General features: G+C 44.8%; 1 protein-coding gene across 22 annotated transcripts in view; it reads left to right on the forward strand.

The window, feature by feature from the left end:
• Positions 1-21181, forward strand: part of LOC110535656 (protein scribble homolog) — a 128853-nt gene that overhangs the window by 53080 nt on the left and 54592 nt on the right. For all 22 annotated transcript variants that reach the window (XR_005034623.1, XR_005034622.1, XR_005034624.1 and 19 more), the window contains exons 2-12: positions 5757-5874; positions 12595-12673; positions 13685-13774; positions 14025-14081; positions 15891-15954; positions 17714-17788; positions 18726-18870; positions 19212-19330; positions 19498-19697; positions 20041-20207; positions 20719-20846. Coding sequence is in view for 19 of the 22 variants with exons in the window: in XM_036935390.1 (XP_036791285.1) it covers positions 5757-5874; positions 12595-12673; positions 13685-13774; positions 14025-14081; positions 15891-15954; positions 17714-17788; positions 18726-18870; positions 19212-19330; positions 19498-19697; positions 20041-20207; positions 20719-20846 (1242 nt within the window). In the remaining 3 variants the exon portion in view is untranslated. The remainder of the gene's footprint in view (positions 1-5756; positions 5875-12594; positions 12674-13684; positions 13775-14024; positions 14082-15890; positions 15955-17713; positions 17789-18725; positions 18871-19211; positions 19331-19497; positions 19698-20040; positions 20208-20718; positions 20847-21181) is intronic.

The raw sequence follows: 21181 nt of genomic DNA on the forward strand, positions 1-21181 counted from the left end.
CTCGTACAACACTATGTACCACTCCCTTCACAGAACAGCGCAAACTGGCTCTAACCAGAATAAAAAGACGAGTTAGAGGGCCCGGTGCACAACTGAGCAAGAGGACAAGTATATTAGTGTCTAGTTTGAGAAACAGATGCCTCACACATCCTTAACTGGCAGCTTCATGAAATAGTACAAGCAAAACACCAGTCTCAACATCAACAGTGAAGAGGCGACTCCGGGATGCTGGCCTTCTAGGCTGTGCTATCATAATTGCAAAAGGGTTTTCTAAAATGATAAACTTGGATTAGCTAACACAACGTGCCAGTGGAACACAGGAGTGACGGTTGCTGATAATGGGCCTCTGTATTCCTATGTATATATTCCATATGCTGTTTCCAGCTACAATAGTCATTTACAATATTAACAATGTCTTCACTGTATTTCTGATCAATTTTATGTATGCATGTACAGTTGAAGTCAGAAATGTACATACACTTAGGTTGGAGTCATTAAAATTAGTTTTTCAATCACTCCACAAATTTCTTGTTAACAAACTATAGTTTTGGCAAGTTGGTTAGGACATCTACTTTGTGCATGACACAAGTAATTCTTCCAACAATTGTTTACTGACAGATTATTTAACTTATGATTCACTGTATCACAATTCCAGTGGGTCAGAAGTTTACATACACTAAGTTGACTGTGCCTTTAAACAGCTTTGAAAATTCCAGAAAATTATGTCATGGCTTCAGAAGCTTCTGATAGGCTAATTGACATAATTTGAGTCAATTGGAGGGTGTGCCTGTGGATGTATTTCAAGGTCTACCTTCAAACTCAGTGTCCATTTGCTTGACATCATGGGAAAATCAAAAGAAATCAGCCAAGATCTCAGAAAAACAATTGCAGACCTTCACAAGTCTGGTTCATCCTTGGGAGCAATTTCCAAACGCCTGAACGTACCACGCTCATCTGTACAAACAATAGTACGCAAGTATAAACACCATGAGACCACGCAGCCGTCATACCGCTCAGGAAAGAGACGCGTTCTGTCTCCTAGAGATTAATGTACTTTGGTGCGAAAAGTGCAAATCAATCCCAGAACAACAGCAAAGGACCTTGTGAAGATGCTGTAAACAATTGTTGGAAACATTTCTTGTCATGCACAACGTAGCTGTCCTAAACGACTTGCCAAAACTATAGTTTGTTAACAAGAAATGTGTGGAGTGGTTGAAAAACCAGTTTTAATGACTCCAACCTAAGTGTATGTAAACTTCCGACTTCAACTGTAAGTAACGTGCCATAGAATTCTGCCGCAGCCTGCAAGCTGTGCCGCAGTACGACGCAACTTTAAAGGAAGAACCACTGTATATTCCAATAGCCTAACAAGGTACTGTTGTCCTAAAGTTGCCACTTTAAAGAAAGAACAAGAATGAAAGTCTGCGTCTATAGGCGTAGGCTAATCTCAATCACAGCTTTATGAAAGATAGAACAAACAATGGCTTATTAAGAGCGGAGGATGAGGCAAATAAAGCAATTATTATCCACTTCTGAGGAAGCCCGTGATTTATAGCCTAACTCACAACGGTATGAGAGCCCGTTCCTCATTGGTTCAGTGTCACTTTGCTCCATCATGTGCGCGAGACACACACACCTGTTCCACCCCGAAACTCAACCAAAAAGGAATATTCAAAAAGATTTGCCTGCACTTAGCCTCTGCCCAGGCTTTCAACAACATTATCTTTTGTCATGATTCTTCCAGTTGTAGCATGCGATTTGGCGCTATAACAGAATTGATTTGTTTACGTTTTCCCAATAGGGTGTGATACCATCGTTTATGAGTACATAATCAACATAGCACAGAAGTTGACATGGTCAATCCCGACTAGCCACTCTGCAGCAGACTGAATGGCCGTCTTTGTCAGTGGGGCATAATCGGCCATTCAGAGGACTTATTGTGTTACATGGCCTGCTATCACTGAGCTCTGCAGACACTGGTTGTGTCCCAAATTGCACCCTAAGTCTGTATGTAGTACACTATTTTTGACCAGAGCCCCATTGACTCGGGTCAAAATAAATGCTCTTACTGGAATAAGGTGCCATTTTGGACAAACCCTCTGAGAGAAGGGAAGGGGAATGTATTGAGGCTTTAATCTAAATTGGTATGGTCTCGCATGGAGAAGTTCCCACCCCCCTTCTCTCTGTTTTGGGGTCTCTTGTTGTTTTCCTGACTCAAGTGGTTGGTATGGGAATGCTTAAGCAAATGTCTCTGTCTCTGCCCATGAACTTACTTGACTCCTGTTGAATGTCTGTCTGTCTGGTTGGCAGAAAACGACCCTGAACTTGAAGACCTCTCTGTCTGTGTGTGTGTGTGTGGGTCAAATCAAATATTATTTGTCATATGCGCCGAATATAACAGTAGACCTTACCGTGAAATCCTTACTTGCAGGCCCTTAACCAACAATGCAGTTCAATAAATAGTTAAAATATTTACTAAATAAATTGAAGTAAAAAATTAAAATAAAAAGTAACACAATGTAACAATACAGGGGTACGATACCGAATCAATGTCGAGGGCTACAGGTTAGGTGTGTGTTCACCTGTGTTTTGTGTGTGTGTGTATGGGTGCGTAAATGTGTGTGTGTGTGTGTGTGTGTGTGTGGAGGTCCTCCTGCTCTAGGGTAAACACTTGTGCCAGTGGTGTGCGGCTGCTTTCTTTGGGCCCAGGGCAGGTCACAGACCGTGAATCCCAAATGACCCCCTCGCCCCGACCAACTTGCTATCAACTTCAAGACACATGCAAATCATGTTCCACTTTTAAATAATAAAACAAATGTAAACGCAAAAATGCTGTGCCTTATGGGATTCCACTTTGCTCTGAAGCCAGCAGCAATGCTGGCTCGGTAAAAGTGGCTATTGGAGGGTCTAATTAGCCCCGACACCCTCCATTTTCACTCCCTCAGCTTCGGGCGATAATCTGTATTGCTATAGCAATTCATAGAGCGACAAGTTTCTAACTGTGTGCACCACTGTAATGAAAAAAAATAACAATCCTTTAAACTACTACTAGTTTGATAGTTGTAGCCATCAATTGGCCCATTAACAATAATGTCTCTAGTATAGGCTACTTATCATAATGAAAGATATCAGCAAAATGCCTGCGATAAGTGGTCGGTGTTGACCATTTTCGGTTTATTGTCCCAGCTCAAGGGGCGAGGGGAAGGGGCTGATTTGGGATTCAGCCAGTCCCCTGGCTCCTATTTTCTCTTCCCGATACCAGTCACCTGACAGAGCCAGGGGTGCCACCACAACATCTCTCTCTCTGCCACACATTATCATACACACACTCTCACACGCACAAACACTCCTAGGGGAGAGAGTGCAGCTCACCACCTGACCCCAGCCAAATACAATGTACACTAAGAGCAGAGGAAGCGTGTGTCAGTGAAGAGCAGAGCTGCAGCATCGTTCGTCCGTCTGGCAGTGTAATTGTAGAGCTGTCTCCTAGCATGTCATATTGGTTGTGTCCCAACTGTCACCCCATTCCCCTATATAGTGCTCCACTTTTCACCAGAGCCCAATGGCGCCTGGTCAAAATTAGTGCACTGTATACGGAATAGGGTGCCAGTTGGGACACATACATTGTCTTCTCCGCTGCTGCCTGTCAGACAGGAACATTACATTACAGCACGCTGCACAAAGGGAGACCTTGATTTACTCGATACGCCTCAGAACGTTTATGCAACTTCCCCCTAGAGACAGGAATATTGCAGTGGAATTGTAAAACATCTTGAGTGGTGGGAACCAGTTAGGAATTTCCGGGATTTTCACGTTGGGTTTCATGACACGAAACCCAACGTCACTAGGTTTAAAAAAAATATATATATTTATATATTTATTTATTTTACCCCTTTTGTCTCCCCAATTCCGTGGTATCCAATTGTTGTAGTAGCTACTATCTTGTCTCATTGCTACAACTTCCGTACGGGCTCGGGAGAGACGAAGGTTGAAGGCGTCCTCCGATACACAACCCAACCAGCCGTACTGCTTCTTAACACAGCGCGCAGCCAACCCGGAAGCCAGCCGCACCAATGTGTCGGAGGCTACACCGTGCACCTGGCAACCTTGGCTAGCGCGCACTGCGCCCGGCCCGCCACAGGAGTCGCTGGTGCGCGATGAGACAAGGAGATCCCTACCGACCAATCCCTCCCTAACCTGGACGACGCTAGGCCAATTGTGCGTCGCCCCACGGACCTCCCGGTCGCAGCCTGTTACGACAGAGCCTGGGCACGAACCCAGGGACTCTGATGGCACAGCTGGCGCTGCAGTACAGCGCCCTTAACCACTGCGCCACCCGGGAGGCCGAGTCTGTCTAGGTTGACTTTGGGTTCAGGCTTCATGTCCTCTGACGGCTCGGAATGCGCTCTGATTCTGAATCATGGATTCTTGTTTAAGAATCGGAGTTCGCTCACTTTGTCCTCATTGCCCCGCTACCTTAGATGGCTGGGATGTTTACCTGCAAAACCGATGTGCTTGCTCCCGAGAGGCCGGAAACAGACAGGGTTGATTTACAATTATAGGATTATGTCAACTATATTTTGCCTCAATGTTTATTGAAAACACATACATTCACACAATAAGGTACTTGTTGTCTCTCAAAGACATTGTTACAGTTGTTGGTTAGCTAGCTAGTGGATTTTAGCCATATTAGCATAGATGTGACATGAGTCAACACACCTCAAAACAAGGCATGGTATCAAGAACAAGAAACAAGTCGCTGAGACAAGCCGCCTATGATTCCCCACACGGCATCTTCTTGTCATTGCTGCTCTCTGACCCTTCAGAATCATAGCACAGCCTTTTGCCAATGCAATGTGCGCACATCATTGTCGTTACGTTGTCAGGCAACCCGTCTATGGTGTCTGAGTGTGTTATTACTATGATTCCCTCATTGCCCTGGCGGACCAGAGTAGGACGCTGGCCCTCTGTGGCTGCAGTGGGAGGCTTAAAGAGTTAATGGCTGCGTAGTTTGGGACCCGTTCCCTGTGCCAGTCTTCCAGGCTGTGTAGCTAGCAGCGGAGGACACACCGTCAGCCCGTCTAGCCGCCCGGTCTTGCCTGCTGGAGGTGTGTTCTGAATCCAACAACCAGCCTCTTGTGAAAGTACTTGGTAGCACAGCCCGAGCAGAGCTCTCCTATCCAAAGCCACTTTTTTGGGGGGGGGCTGCCGTTGCCATGGTGATACAAGGAGGGGTTTAGGGATGTGTTGATGGAACTGAAGTAAATATTTTTGAAAGATGTAGGCCTGCCCTGGTAAACCTACAGGGATATGTGTGTAGTTCTGTGTTTACAACCCGTAGCGTGCTGATGTCTGCCGTGTGTTTTGATGGAGTGGAGGGAATTGAGATGCGCTGATTGTTTATCTAAATTGCACCTTGTGAGCATGCACTGCACCAAAAGTTCAACACTAACTTTTCTGGTAAACAGCACGACATAGTTGATTTATCCCAACCTTTTTGCGTTCACATGCACCCTCGATCAACTCTTTGATCTCATTGACAAATGTTGAGTCTAGTGTTTGGTTACAGCATAGGCTATGTGTTGCAGATGGGAAGTGTCCAAACCCAGTCGAGTTTAGATATGCCAACGCTATGAAATGGCTTGGTGATGTCATTTTTCAATGCTGTTATTTATTAAAAAGCTGACGTGTTTCCACCTCAGTGGCTCTTTCTCAAAGCTGTGTTGTCCTAACCCAGTGTTCCTCTGTCTCTTTAGCCTTTCTTCAGACTTCTGAACCTGCGGAAACTGGGTCTGAGTGACAATGAGATCCAGAGGCTCCCTCCTGAGGTGGCCAACTTCATGCAGCTGGTGGAGCTCGACATCTCCAGAAACGGTACGTGCGCTTGGACACACACACACACACACACACACACACACACACACAAACAGGTGGTCTGGCGGTCTGCGGCCCCCTCTGCTGGGGTCAAAACCACGTTCAAAACCAGCATACAGCAGACGTGCGTGCAAATTACCACCATAAACAGACACCAAATTTAACCACCCGGTAATAAATGTCAAATTCTGCAAAACATCCCTTACAGAGAACCAACAAAGTAAGACCTAGAGCAAAAACCTGCATTCATGGGCAGGCGAGCTTAACAAAATACAAGCAAGCAGGCAAAAGTCTAAATAGACCAATAGAAACTAGGGCTGTCCCCGGCAAAATAAAATCTTAGTCGATCGAGAGTCATCTGTTCTTTCCAATCGATTGGTCGAAATGTAAAACGTGTTTTTCCATATATAAACACCTGTGTTCTAATAAAAACATTGCAGTTAGAAAATATCATGATATACATAAATATCTTATGAAACACATTGGCTACGCATGGGGGTTTGTTCATGTTCTTCAATCGCTCTGGCTGTCTGCAACAAACGTGAAACATTTGATCAACTATAATCTGGGTAGGCTATGGCCCGGCAGCTCACGCTAGCTGCACCAGTGAGCTCCGGAGTATTCAGTAAGTATTCAGACCCTTTACTCAGTACTTTGTTGAAGCACCTTTGGCAGCGATTACAGCCTCAAATCTTCTTCGGTATGATGCTACAAGCTTGGCACACCTTTATTTAGGGAGTGTCTCCCATTCTTCTCTGCAGATCCTCTAAAGCTCTGTCGGGTTGGATGGGATGCGTTGCTGCACAGTTATTTTCAGGTCTATCCAGAGATGTTTGATCGGGTTCTGGCCGGGCCACTCAAGGACATTCAGAGACTTGTCCCGAATCCACTCCTGCGTTGTCTTGCCTGTGTGCTTAGGGTCGTTGTCCGGTTGGAAGGTGAACCTTCAGAGTCTCATAGCAAAGGGTCTCAATACTTACAGTACCAGTCAAAAGTTTGGACACACCTACTCATTCAAGGGTTTTTATTTTTTTACTATTTTCTACATAGTTTTGTAGTTATTCTACAATGTACAATGAAATAACACACATGAAATCATGTAGTAACCAAAATGATTTTAAACATCAAAATATATTTTATATTTGAGGTTCTTCAAAGTAGCCACCCTTTGCTTTTGCTTTGCACACTCTTGGCATTCTCTCAACCAGCTTCACCGGGAACGCTTTTTAACAGTCTTGAAGGAGTTCCCACATATGCTGAGCACTTGTTAGGTGCATTTCCTTCACTCTGCGGTCCAACTCATCCCAAACCTTGTCAATTGGGTTGAGGTCGGGTGATTGTGGATGACTGATGCAGCACTCTCCTTCTTGGTCAAATAGCCCTTACACACTGGAGGTGTGAAGCGGCAGGTAGCCTAGTGGTTAGAGTGTTGGGCTAGTAACCGAAAGGTTGCAAGTTCAAATCCCCAAATCCCCATCCCCAAATCCCCAAGCTGACAAGCTGTCGTTCTGTCCCTGAACAGGCAGTTAACCCAGGCCGTCATTGAAAATAAGAATTTGTTCTTAACTGACTTGCCTAGTTAAATAAAGGTAAAATAAAATAAAAAAATTAAAATTGTCCTGTTGAAAAACAAATGATAGTGGGGACTAAGTGCAAACCAAATGTGATGGCGTGTTGCTGCAGAATGTTGTGGTAGCCGTGCTGGTTAAGTGTGCCTTGAATTCTAAATAAATCAGTGTCACCAGCAAAGCACCATCACACCACCTCCTCCATGCTTCACGGTGGGAACCACACATGCGGAGATAATCCGTTTACCTACTCTGCGTCTCACAAAGACAGGGCGGTTGGAACCAAAAATCTCAAATTTGGACTCATCAGACCAAAGGACACATTTCTACCGGTCCTAATGCCCATTGCTTGTGTTTCTTGGCCCAAGCAAGTCTCTTCTTATTGGTGTCCTTTAGTAATGGTTTCTTTGCAGCAAATCGACCATTAATGCATGATTCACGCAGTCTCCTCTGAACAGTTTATGTTGAGATGTCTGTTACTTGAACTCTGTAGCATTTATTTGGGCTGCAATTTCTGAGGCTGTTAACTCTAATGAACTTATCCTCTGCAGCAGAGGTAACTCTGGGTCTTCCTTTCCTGTGGCGGTCCTCATGAGAGCCAGTTTCATCATAGCGTTTGATGGTTTTTGCGACTGCACCTAAAGAAACGTTCTTGAAATGTTCCAGATTGACTGACCTTCATGTCTTAAAGTAATGATGGGCTGTTGATTCTCTTTTCTTATTTGAGCTGTTCTTGCCATAATATAGACTTGTTTTTTTTTTTTTACCAAATAGGGCTATCTTCTGTATACCCACCCCTACCTTGTCACAACACAACTGATTTCCTCAAACACGTTAAGAAGCAAATCAATTAAACAAATGAACCTTTAACTAGGCACAGCTGTTAATTAAAATGCATTCCAGGTGACCTCATGAATCTGGTTGAGAGAATGCCAAGAGTGTGCAAAGCAGTCATCAAGGCAAACATGCTGACCACACTGCTCGCGTCGCGTGCAAAATAAATGTACATGTTATTCAATCATTGCACTCACACTGCTCGCACGCATCAGCGAGCGTCTGCATGGGTAGGCGCTAAAATAGAAATATGTTATATTTGTGATGCTCAACGCGCTGCAAGTCCGGCCTCTCCCATCTCCTCATTGGTGTTTAGGAGTATATACACACGTGGGTGATTGAAAGATGAACTGACGTCCACATTCCAGTCGGTTGTAGTAATGCACCGTAAAGTTGGCTGCCAACCTCCATATAACGTCCAAAGAGGTAAAAAAAAGAAGCCAGAGTAAGTGTGGATTAATTTTCGGAGTAGAGGACCTTGTGAATTTCAGGTAAAATAACAACCCAATATTTATGTCCCTGGAAAAATAGCTAGCAACAGCAAGCTAGCTAGCTAAGTTGCCTTAAATGTTGAATGCTTTTCGACCTGTACCCAAATTTAATATAATTGGTTCAGAGTTTGTTTTGATATTTCAACATGCGTGTCGTAATCGTGTGTGGTATGGGGGTACAAAATCAACAGCGTGATGGCGCAGGTGCGCGTCCGGTTTGGTCAGCATGAAAGTGTGGCTACTTTGAAGAATCTCATATAAAATATATTGTGATTTGTTTAACACTTTTTTTTTTTGGTTACTACATGATTCCATATGTGTTATTTAATATTTTTTATGTCTTCACTATTATTCTACAATGTAGAAAATAGTAAAAAATAAAGAAAAACCCTTGAATGAGTAGGTGTGTCGATATCTAAGGAAGTCTCGAGCTATTGCTTGCCTGAGGTAGTGTGGTCTCCAGCTTATCATGAGGTACTCTTTCTTCCTACCTAGAGTTTTCATATGTATTTTTCGTAGCTGTTTACATACATACCACCACAGTCAAAGGCTAGCACTAAGACAGCATTGAATGAGCTGTATTCCGACATATGCAAACAAGAAAACGTTCACCCAGAGGCGGCACTCCTAGTAGCCAGGGACTTTAATGCAGGGAAACCTAAATCCATTTGACCAAATTTCTATCAGCATGTTAATGTGCAACCAGAGGGGAAAAACCTCTGGACCACCTTTACTCAACACACAGAGACCATACAAAGCTCTCCCTCTCCCTCCATTTGGCAAATCTGACCATAATTCTATCCATATTCTATTCTGACTAAGCATACAAGTATCTGACTGAGCGGTGGTAGGCAGAAGTAGGTGCGTAAACATTCATTCAAACAGCACTTTCGTGCGTGTTGCCAGCAGCTCTTCGTTGTGCGTCAAGCATTGCGCTGTTTATGACTTCAAGCCTATCAACTCCCAAGATGAGGCTGGTGTAACCGAAGTGAAATGGCTAGCTAGTTAGCGCGCGCTAATAGCGTTCTGAGCCTTGGGGTGGTTGTTTCCCTTGTTCTGCATGGGTAACGCTGCTTCGATGGTGGCTGCTGTCGTTGTGTTTCTGGTTCGAGCGAGGAGAGTGCCTATAAGAATATATATTAGTCAAAGGTTAATGAAATACAAATGGTATATAGGGAAATAGTCCTATAATTCCTATAATAACTACAACCTAAAACTTCTTACCTGGGAATATTGAAGACACATGTTAAAAGGAACCACCAGCTTTCATATGTTCTCATGTTCTGTTGTGGACGTCAGTTCATCTTTCAATCACCCTTACATAGCACATATTGCACTTTTACTTTCTTCTCCAAGACTTTGTCTTTGCATTATTTAAACCAAATTGAACATGTTTCATTATTTACTTGAGGCTAAATTGATTTTATTGGGGTATTATATTAAGTTAAAATAAGTGTTCATTCAGTAATGTTGTAATTGTCATTATTTCAAATAAATAAAGAAAGAAAAAAAATCATCCAATTAATCGGTATTGGCTTTTTTGGTCCTCCAATAATCGGTATCGGCGTTGAAAAACCATAATTGGTCGACCTCTAGTACATACCCCAACCAGAAACCATGGATTACAGGCAACATCCGCACTGAGCTCAAGGCTAGAGCTGCCGCTTTCAAGGAGCGGGACTATAACACGGAAGCTTATATGAAATCCCGCTCTGCCCTCCGATGCACCATCAAACAGGCAAAGCGTCAAAACAGGACTAAGATCGAATCGTGGCAGGGCTTGCAAACCATTACAGACTACAAAGGGAAGCACAGCTGAGAGCTGCCCAGTGAACCGAGCCTACCAGATGAGCTAAACTACTTATATTCTTGCTTTGAGGAAAATAACACTGAAACATGCATGAGATCACCAGCTGTTCCGGAAGACTGTGTGATCACGCTCTCCGCAACAGGTCAATGTTCACAAGGCCGAGGGGCCAGAAGGACTGCAAGGGCCTGTACTGTGAGCATGCGCTGACCAACTGGCAAGTGTCTTAACTGACATTTTCAAACTCTCCCTGTCCGAGGTCTGTAATACCAACATGTTTTTAGCAGACCACCATCATGCCTGTGCCCAAGAACACTAAGGTAACCTGTCTAAATGACTACCCACCCATAGCACTCACGTCTGTAGCCATGAAGTGCTTTGAAAGGATGGTCATGGCTCACATCAACACTATTATCTCAGAAACCCTAGACCCACTCCAATTTGCACACCACCTCTATTGCACTCCACACTGCCCTTTTCCACATGAACAAAAGGAATACCTATGTGAGAATGCTATTCATTGACTACAGCTCAGTGTTCAACACCATAGTGCCCTCAAAGCTCATCAATAAGCTAAGAACCCTGGGACTAAACACTTCCCTCTGCAACTGGATCCTGGACTTCCTGACGGGCCGCCCCCAGGTGGTAAGGTTAGGTAACAACACATCCACCACGTTGATCCTCAACACAGGGGCCCCTCAGGGGTGTGTGCTCAGTCCCCTCCCTCCCTGTTCACTCATGACTGCAATGCATGGCACGACTCCAACACCATCATTACGTTTGATGACGACACAACAGCGGTAGGCCGGATCACCGACAACGAAGAGACAGCCGGGTGGTGCCAGGACATCAACCTCTCCCTCAACGTGATCAAGACAAAGGAGATAATCATGGACTACAGGAAAAAGAGGACCGAGCATGCCCCCATTCTCATCGGCGGTGCTGCCGTGGAGCAGGTTGAGAGCTTCAAGTTCCTTGGTGTCCACATCACCAACAAACTAACATGGTCCAAGCACACCAAGACGGTCGTGAAGAGGGCACGACAAAACCTATTCCCCCTCAGGAGACTGAAAAGATTTCGCATGGGTCCTTAGATACTCAAAAGGTTCTACAGCTGCACCATCGAGCGCATCCTGGTTGCATCACTGGTTGCATCACTGCCAGGTGTGGCAACTGCTCGGCCTCCGACCGCAAGGCACTACAGAGGGCAGTGCGTACGGCCCATGGCATCACTGGGGCCAAGCTTCCTGTCATCCAGGACCTCTATACCAGGCGGTGTCAGAGGAAGGCCCTAAAAATTGTCAAAGACTCAAGCCACCCTAGTCATAGATTGTTCCCTCTGCTACCGCACGCAAGCGGTACCGGAGCGCCAAGTCTAGGTCCAAGAGGCTATTAAACAGCTTCCATTGCCCCCCTCCCCCTTTTACACCGCTGCTACTTTCTGTTGTTATCATCTATGCATAGTCATTTTAATAACCCTACCTACATGTACGTATTACTTCAACTAACCGGTGCCCCCACACATTGACTCTATATACAGCGGGGGTACCGGTACAGTCTCGCTATTGTTATTTTACTGCTGCTCTTGAATTACTTGTTACTTTTATCTCTTATTTTCATCCGTATTCTTTTCAACTGCATTGTTGGTTAGGGGCTCTAAAGTAAGCATTTCACTGCAAGTTCTACACCTGTATTCGGCGCATGTGACGACTAACATTTGATTTGTAACGTAATACATTGTGGAAAAGTGAAGCTGTCTTAATACTTTCCGAATGCACTGTAACCCCCCCCCCCTTACATATCAATGGCAGAAGTCAATTCCGCCCTTGATTGTTTACGTCAAACCGATCTCAAATGGTTTCTCATTTTGCAACTCAGCACAAGCACACACAATGGAAATAATATTTTCTCTCTTGTGTCCTTGGTGTACATATCATATAGCAGGTGACAGGAAAAGCAGTATACAATATTGTTATATCTGACTGTGTTCCCCCTCTCTAATCTCTGTCTCTGTCCACAGACATTCCTGAGATCCCCGAGAGCATTAAATTCTGCAAAGCATTGGAGATTGCAGACTTCAGTGGAAACCCCCTCTCCAAGTCAGTGGATCAGTCCAGTACCACCTCTCTCTCTGCTGTTGCCATTGTGTTTTTGCCTTTGAGATATATGGGGGAGGTCACTGTCATACGTGTGCTTTGTGCCATGTTGTGATTATTTCCTTTCCATAATGGCCTGAAGATAAACAGCTCAAGACAATGAAACAAATGTGCAGGTAGTTGTTGCCCAGATGTGTCAAAGGCTCAGAGCAGGCCCTTTCTCAGTATTAGATTATGTACAGTACATGAGCAAAACACCTGGAGGAGAACAAGGCTTTGTGAGGATACAGTATGCTGTTCTCTGACCTTGAAACTACATTAAAGGCCCAGTACAGTCAAAAGCGTGATTTCCTGTGTCCATATTTTCACACTGCGGTTGGAATAATACTGTGATATAGTGAAAGTGATGATAATGCCCTTTTAGTCTAAGAGCTGTTTGAAAAGACTGCCTGACAGTGCAGCCTGTTTTGGCCTGAATGGTTACGCCACGGTTAATTAGTTAATAGACCAATAAGAAAGCGTTCCAAGCCTCTCTGCTAATATAAGCTAGTTTTCAGTTGTCCCCTCCCCACTCAGACATCTCCCAGACAGTCCTAGCAAAATTATTGCTTGAGAAATTATAATATATTGTGGAAAAAACGGCTGTATTGCACCTTTTAACATGGCGTTTAAGTATACTGTAGAAGTGTAATGCTTTTGGCGAGGCAAACCATCTCCCTGCTTTTACTTCTCCTATAGAATAAGAAAGGAACTGTTGGCAGGAGTGGTGATGGTGAGTGCTTTGACAGATGGATCTGGCCACTTACGCTGCGTCCCTAATGGCACCCTTTTCCTATATAGTGCACCACTAAAAATGTGCACTATGACGGGAATAGGGTGCTATTTGGGATGCTGCCATAGGCAGATGAAGCAGCTGTTCCAAGTGCTTCAAGGGCTGGTGTTAAAGGGCCATTTTTTTCCCTCTGTGTTTCACTCCATCTGTTTTCCCCTCTCCCTTTCTGTCCTCATCACCAGGTTGCCTGATGGTTTCACTCAGCTCAGAGGGCTCGCCCACCTGGCACTTAACGACGTGTCATTGCAGACACTGCCCAACGACATAGGAAAGTAAGTGCACACACACGCACCAACAAAATACGCAGACCCAACCACGACACAGGTTTCCTTCTTACTCTAAACATTCAGCCTCCTCGTTCTGTAAAATGACAGACCTTGGTAAAGGCGTAATTACATGACACAATGGGTTCTCAGACAGACTGACTGTGTGACCGGTTGGACGAGACCAATCGCCATGCAAAGTTAACCAGACTTAACTCCTCCTCCTCTTCTCTCGTCCTCTCTTCCCTCTCTCCTGCAGCCTGGCCAACCTGGTGACGCTGGAGCTCAGGGAGAACCTGCTCAAGTCCCTGCCCACGTAAGTGCCCTCTTCAGCCTGGCATAGTCCCAGCCACCCTCCATGCTAGGGAAGGTGGTTATTTCCTAGAAAGGAGACCTTGATGATATGACTGGTGATTTGAAGCACAAAGTCCTCTCTAGTATATCTGTTCACTAGCAACCAATATTATTTGCTCTCTTCACTATGGATACAGTTGTTGTGAGAAGGACAGACTGTAAATGTGTGATTTGCTGAATGACCAGCTTGTCATGTGTGTGACTGTGTGGGAATGTGTCAATGATTGGGCGTGATGGTTTAGTCTGACAATCAGTTAGTCTATCTGATCCAGACTGTAACAGTCCAGAAGTCGCCTTCAAATACATTGTTGATGTATTTATATATAGATTATAAATACAGTGTGCTTTTGGAAAGTATTCAGACCCCTTTTGGGGCGGCAGTGGTTAGAGTGTTGGACTAGTAACCGAAAGGTTGCTGGATCGAATCGCCGAGCTGACAAGGTAAAAATCTGTCGTTCTGCCCCTGAACAAGGCAGTTAACCCACTGTTCCCCAGTAGGCTGTCATTGTAAATAAGAATTTGTTCTTAACTGACTTGCCTAGTTAAATAAAGGTTAAATGTAAAATAAAAATGACTCAGTACTTTGTTGAAACACCTTTGGCAGCGATTACAGCCTCAAGCTTGGCACATCTGTATTTGTGGAGTTCCCCCCATTTTTCTCTCCAGATCCTCTCAAGCTCTGTCAGGATGGATGGGGAGCTTTGCTGCACAGCTATTTTCAGGTCTCTCCAGATATGTTCAATCGGGTTCAAGTCCGGGCTCTGGCTGGGCCACTCAAGGACATTCAGAGACTTGTCTCGAAGCCACTCCTGAGTTGTCTTGGATGTGTGCTTAGGATCGTTGTCCTGGTGGAAGGTGAACCTTCACCCCAGTCTGAAAACCTTCTCCAGAGCACTCGGGACTTCATCAAGGATCTCTCTGTACTTTGCTTTGTTCATCTTTCCCTCAATCCTCAGTCTCCCAGTCCCTACCGCTATGATTCACCGTAGGGATGGTGCCAGGTTTCCTCCAGATGTGACGCTAGGCATTCAGGCCAAAGAGTTCAATCTTGGTTTCATCAGAACCGAGGATCTTGTTTCTCATGGTCTGAGCGTCCACAAAGGCCCTTTTCCCCCGATTGCTCAGTTTGGCCGGGTGACCAGCTCTAGGAAGAGTCTGTGGTTCCAAACTTCTTCCATTTGAGAATGATGGAGGCCATTGTGTTCTTGGGGACCTTCAAAGCTGCAGAAATGTTATGGAACCCTTCCCAGATCTGTGTAATTCCTTCGACCTCATGGCTTGGTTTTTGCTGTGACATGCACTTTCAACTGTGGGACCTTATATAGACAGGCGTGTGCCTTTCCAAATCATGTCCAATCAATTGAATTTACCACAGATGGACTCCAAGTTGTAAAAACATCTCAAGGATGATCAATGGAAACAGGATGCACCTGAGCTCAATTTTGAGTCTCATAGCAAAGTGTCTGAATACTTATGTAAATCAGGTTTTTCTGTTAATTTAAAAAAAAAAAAACTCATTTGCAAAAATGTCTAAACCTGTTTTCGCTTCGGCATTATGCAGTATTGTGTGTTGGTTGATGATGAAAAAATGTAATACATTTTAGAATAAGGCTGTAACGTAACAGAATGTGGAAAAAGGGGTGTACTTTCCGAAGGCACTGTATATTCACAACGCTGAGTGAGTTTCAACGAGACCGTGTCGTCTGAGTGTGCAGTAGTCCCCATTACATCAGTGTTTTCTATGATTTATGTGTTTCTCTCGCTTATCCAGGTCACTCTCTTTCCTGGTGAAACTGGAGCATCTGGACCTGGGCAGCAATGAACTGGATGTGTTGGTAAGAACAATCTCTAAATAGCACTCTGTTCCCTATATTGTGCACTACTTTTGACCAGCGCCCTTGTACAAAGTGGTTAACTACATAGGGAATAGGGTGCCATTTTCAACGGAGACGCTATGTAAAGGATGTGTGATATACAGCATGACAATAACTCACATTCTCAACATACATGGGGGCCATAGAAATATACGCACCCTTGACCCTGGTTTATGCTGTGCCACAAAACACGTCTTGCATACAAGCAAGCTGGTTAGAAATACAGCTCACAGGACATGCCACACAGGATCGTACACCCTGGATGTCCAGCAGGGTTGGGGTACAGATTTTTATAAACCCAGAGACCCAACATTCCGGGAACGCTTGTGAAGTAGACTTTGCACACCAGACCGGGGTTTAGGGTTTGAGAAGTCAATGAGAAAAGTAAAAAATGATTCCTTTTGTTTTTTTTTGTTTGTTTCTCTAAAGGCACAACATTCAAACCAATGTTTTAAGTAGGTGAACATGTCATTACTACAAACTTGTAAAAGTGTCACACTGACACTTTTACATTTTTGTCAATAACAACTTTATCGAAAGAGTGCTTTTTAATTTGACGGCCTGTACATGTGGAGTTTAGAGCGAGATGACCGTTCGAACCGATTACGTGTTTCTGCGGATGAGCTGTGATATCGCCTACAACCGTGATCAGGGATTTCTATTGGACAACCGTTTCTACTTATCTTCGTACTAAACCATCTTTGGTTGGTCAATTTGAATTGAAGTCGGTCATTTCAAGAAGTGATTTGATTTTCAAATCCAGAACTTGACATAGCTTCTCCTTTTCTGTTTATTGAGAAGAGAATTCAATATAGATGTACATTATTTATTTATTTATGGGAATTAAAGTTTACTTCCTGAATTGACTGCCTTAAATTTGAGTTGACCCCAACCCTGATGTCCAGAACGTGCGGGCGTGCGCGAACACACACACACACACACACACACACACACACACACACACACACACACTACCCAAACACCCTTCTTACATTTCCCGACCACAAGCACCCATCTATCTACCACATATCTAACCCACAAACAAACACAATGGCTTGGAACTGGTCTGTTGGACATTAGGGCCACTGTGTGCTATGAATGCATCCCATGTTGCACCCTATTCCCTATATTGTGCATTACTATGGTCCCTGGCCAAAAGTAGTGTACTATGTAGGGAAAAGGGATAGGGCCCTGGTCAAATGTTGTGCGCTCCGTAGGTAATATGTTGCCCTTTGAGTCCTGCTTCTTTTAGCATGGGAACGCCTGCCTGGCTAGTCATCTCAATGTACAGGGTAAATAATGCCTGTTGAGCCGACAGGCGGAGGCTGAGCAAACAACCTGACGTCATGCTGCCGCCTGAAAGCCTGGCTGCCTGCCTGTCATACTGCACATTGCCCATCCCTCCCAGGCATGCTAGTCTTTTAATGTAATGCGTCACTCAAATACAATCTGGGGTCATTTTACAGGAATTGTTTGGTCAGGTGAATCTTGCCCCTTCCCACAGCCATTTGGGGACTCCACCACCGCGGTGGTATTTGGGGCGTGTGATGTGTGTTTATGTAGACGCCTCCTCTCCCCTTCCCAAATTATGCATATTTAAGTACAGTGGAGGATGCATGTTTGTTCCCACTCGCTCTAGAAGCAGAGCAAAGACAACTTTGGGTCCTCTGTTTACCTTTCTTTTCTCTTTTTCCCCTCCCTCTGTCTCTATCTCTAACAGCCGGACACACTTGGTGCTCTCCCTAACCTACGAGAGCTGTGGTTGGACCGCAACCAGCTCTCCTCTTTGCCACTAGTGAGTACGGTCCTGGCTTGGCATGCCCTTATTCGCTTAGAACCAGAACATTGCTCAGTATGATATAGGCTTGGGCGGTATACCTTATACTGGGATATTTGGAAGTAGCCACGAGATGGTTTTTCGTTATCGTTGAAACAATTTCTTTGATGTTTTATTTGTATACATGTGAATATATACGTTTTGAAGTAAATACCTGCAGTCAACTTTTGCAATAAGTTAGGAGATAAAGAAGATGGTGTCATTCATTTTCCTGGAAGTCCCCAGTCATGTGATTTTTGTTTACAAGCACACAAATAAGAGACCAGAGCCTTGTGAGTCACTCACTGTTGTGCAGCACGCGCCTAGTCTAGTTACAGTATGGAACTCACAACTAAGTGTTTGCCAGCTAGATACTGTATCCAGATACTGTATCTTATACCTATTAAGTAAACTGTGCTAAATGCTCTGCAGTTGAGCATTTGGTATGCTATTTTAGTAGCTAGTTAGCTTATTAGCTCAGTGGTTAGCTTCTTCCAAAATCTTTGTTTGGAAACAGCAGAGTCCCCTCCTGGATCAAGAGCCTTGCTGTCTAGCGTTGGTTTTGTGCATGCAGCAAACTGTTATTAGTATTGAGTTACTTGTCCCGGCTTATAAAGTTATACATCTGTCCTGTAAATACTGTAAAGACTGTATAAAATGTTTGCAATGTGCTTGTTAGCATTTAGTGCGCATTCTCTAAAGGATTGTACATGTACTTGTTGGCAGTGGGGTTTGAAAATAGCGCCCCTTGTGTCCAGTTATGAGTATCTCGGTATGGCACAAGGTCGGTATGAAGGTATGGTAATCTGGGTACTGCCGAAGCCTAGTATGAAACCTACCACATACATTCCAGTGGGAGTATTCACACTAAAAACGACATTGCTTTGTGTGTGTGTGTGTGTCTGTCTGTCTGTAGGAGCTGGGGAACCTGCAGAGACTCGTGTGTCTAGACGTGTCAGAGAACCGACTGGAGGAGTTGCCCTCAGAGCTCAGCGGCCTGCTGGCCCTCACTGACCTGCTGCTCTCACACAACCTCCTGGAGGTGGTCCCCGACAGCATAGGTGAGGGAGAGAGCGGGGGAAGGAGGTAGATGGGGAGAGAGAGGGAGGAAAGGTTGCCTGATGGCATTCGCTGTTCCGTTGTACGGTGGCTTATTCACCTGAACTAATTTACACAGTAGCTTCATTGTCAGACTAAACTGAGTTTTTCAAAGTACTTTGTCAAGGTGTGTGCTTTTAACCAAGTACTGTTGAATTAGACCCATGGACATTGGGCATTTTCAATGCTTGGATGTAATAGAAGGTAATGCACTGAAAACCATACTGCCCCCTACTGGGGAAATGATGCATATAAACTGACTCAAAGGCTTGTGACGGTTTTTGACCTGGGTCGTGTTCATTAGGCTCTCTGAAGCAGCTGTCCATCCTGAAAGTGGACCAGAACCGACTGACCCACCTGAGTGACTCCATAGGAGAGTGTGAGAACCTGACGGAACTCGTACTGACCGAGAACCTCTTACAGGTATATTTTAGAACCACAGTTCGCTGGCTCAGAACAAATGTACAGAACAATATGTGCCTTGTCCCGAGACTCCCGGCCTTGTCCTTTCAACATCCCCCTTGAGATGCATAGCTTTAAACATCCATTCAATTTGACATGTTTTATTGTTGCGCGTTTTTATTCAATAGACTCTGCCTCGCTCGCTGGGCAAGTTGAAGAAGCTGACCAACTTGAATGTGGACCGCAACCGGCTGGGCGACGTGCCAGATGAGCTGGGTGGTTGCGCCAGCCTCAACGTGCTCTCCCTCAGAGACAATCGCATGGCCAAATTGCCCGCTGAGCTGGCTGACGCCACTGAGCTTCATGTTCTGGATGTGGCAGGGAACAGGTAACCCTTCTACACCCCATATAGGTCCTGTAAATCACTGGTGTTGGTAGACTTCTCTCCTGTAATAACATATCTAGTGACTCCACTTCTGAAGTAGTCTGAGCTTCTCTTAACCCTTTATCAAATCTTGTAGTCTAATAATGATATAATAACACAAATATTAATTATGACATTTTTTTCCCTCAAAGTGACTTAAAGTAGTGCATGCATATATTTTTATATGGGTGGCCCCAGCAGGAATGGAACACACAATCCTTACGTTGCAAACGCAATGTTCTTCCAACTGAGCAACACCGGACTATTCTTCAGAATGAAATTTGTCCATGTTGTGTGGTGTCCCCAGGTTACAGAACCTGCCGTTTGCCCTGGCCAACCTCAACCTGAAGGCCATGTGGCTGGCAGAGAACCAGTCCCAGCCCATGCTCAAGTTCCAGACGGAGGACGACGAGAGCACCGGGGAGAAGGTGCTCACCTGCTACCTGTTGCCCCAGCAGCCCTCCCCTAGCCTGGGTGAGTTAGCCCTACACCTACCTCCTGGTGGACATCATCTTCCTCCTCCTCTCTCACATCTCTATCACGCTCCGTTCTCCATCTCAACTTTTTCCTGGGCTATTCACTATTTACCAACTGAACCCGAAGTCCTCCTTCAAAGCATATCCTCTTCCCTTTCCTTCCTCTAACATAGGAGCTACACTGGGGTGTTGCAAAATCAGTCTGTTTCTTGTTGTTGTTTTTTTACCCGTGACGCTGGAAACTTTTGGCCAGCGCGAACAGGTCCAAACTACCTTATCAAGTGTGAGCTGCGTATCGAAATCTTGAAAATAGAACCCGAGTGCAATTTTACACCGAGCAGCACATTCCTCTCCCAGAGTCCTTCTTGCTCTCCCATCACTCTCAACCCAAATGTTCTTAAGATGTTCCCATAACACCACAACTCCCATGTACCACAACGATGACCGTTTCAATCCCCGTAAACTGTTTTTGTAACCCAGGTCCCTCTCTCCATCCTGTCTCCCTACAGAGAATCTGCTGCAGAACAGTGTGGACGACAGCTGGATAGACAGCAACCTGAACCGGGTGTCCGTTATCCAGTTCCAGGAGGAGACCACCAAGCAGGATGAGGACGATGAGGCGGCTGCAGAGCGCAGGGTAAGACTACTAATACACTTATACATGTAAACGCAGCAAAAAATGAAACGTCCTCTCACTGTCAACTGTGTTTATTTTAAGCAAACTTAACATGTGCAAATATTTGTATGAACATAAGATTCAACAACTGAGACATACACTGAACAGGTTCCACAGACATGTGACCATCAGAAATTGAATAATGTGTCCCTGAACAAAGGGGGGGGGGGGGGGGGGGGGGGGGTCAAAATAAAAAAATAACAGTCAGTATCTGGTGTGGCCACCAGCTGCAATAAGTACTGCAGTGCATCTCTTCCTCATGGACTGCACCAGATTTTCCAGTTCTTGCTGTGAGA

The sequence above is a fragment of the Oncorhynchus mykiss genome, chromosome 11, assembly GCF_013265735.2.
Source record: "Oncorhynchus mykiss isolate Arlee chromosome 11, USDA_OmykA_1.1, whole genome shotgun sequence".
Classification (NCBI taxonomy): domain Eukaryota; kingdom Metazoa; phylum Chordata; class Actinopteri; order Salmoniformes; family Salmonidae; genus Oncorhynchus; species Oncorhynchus mykiss.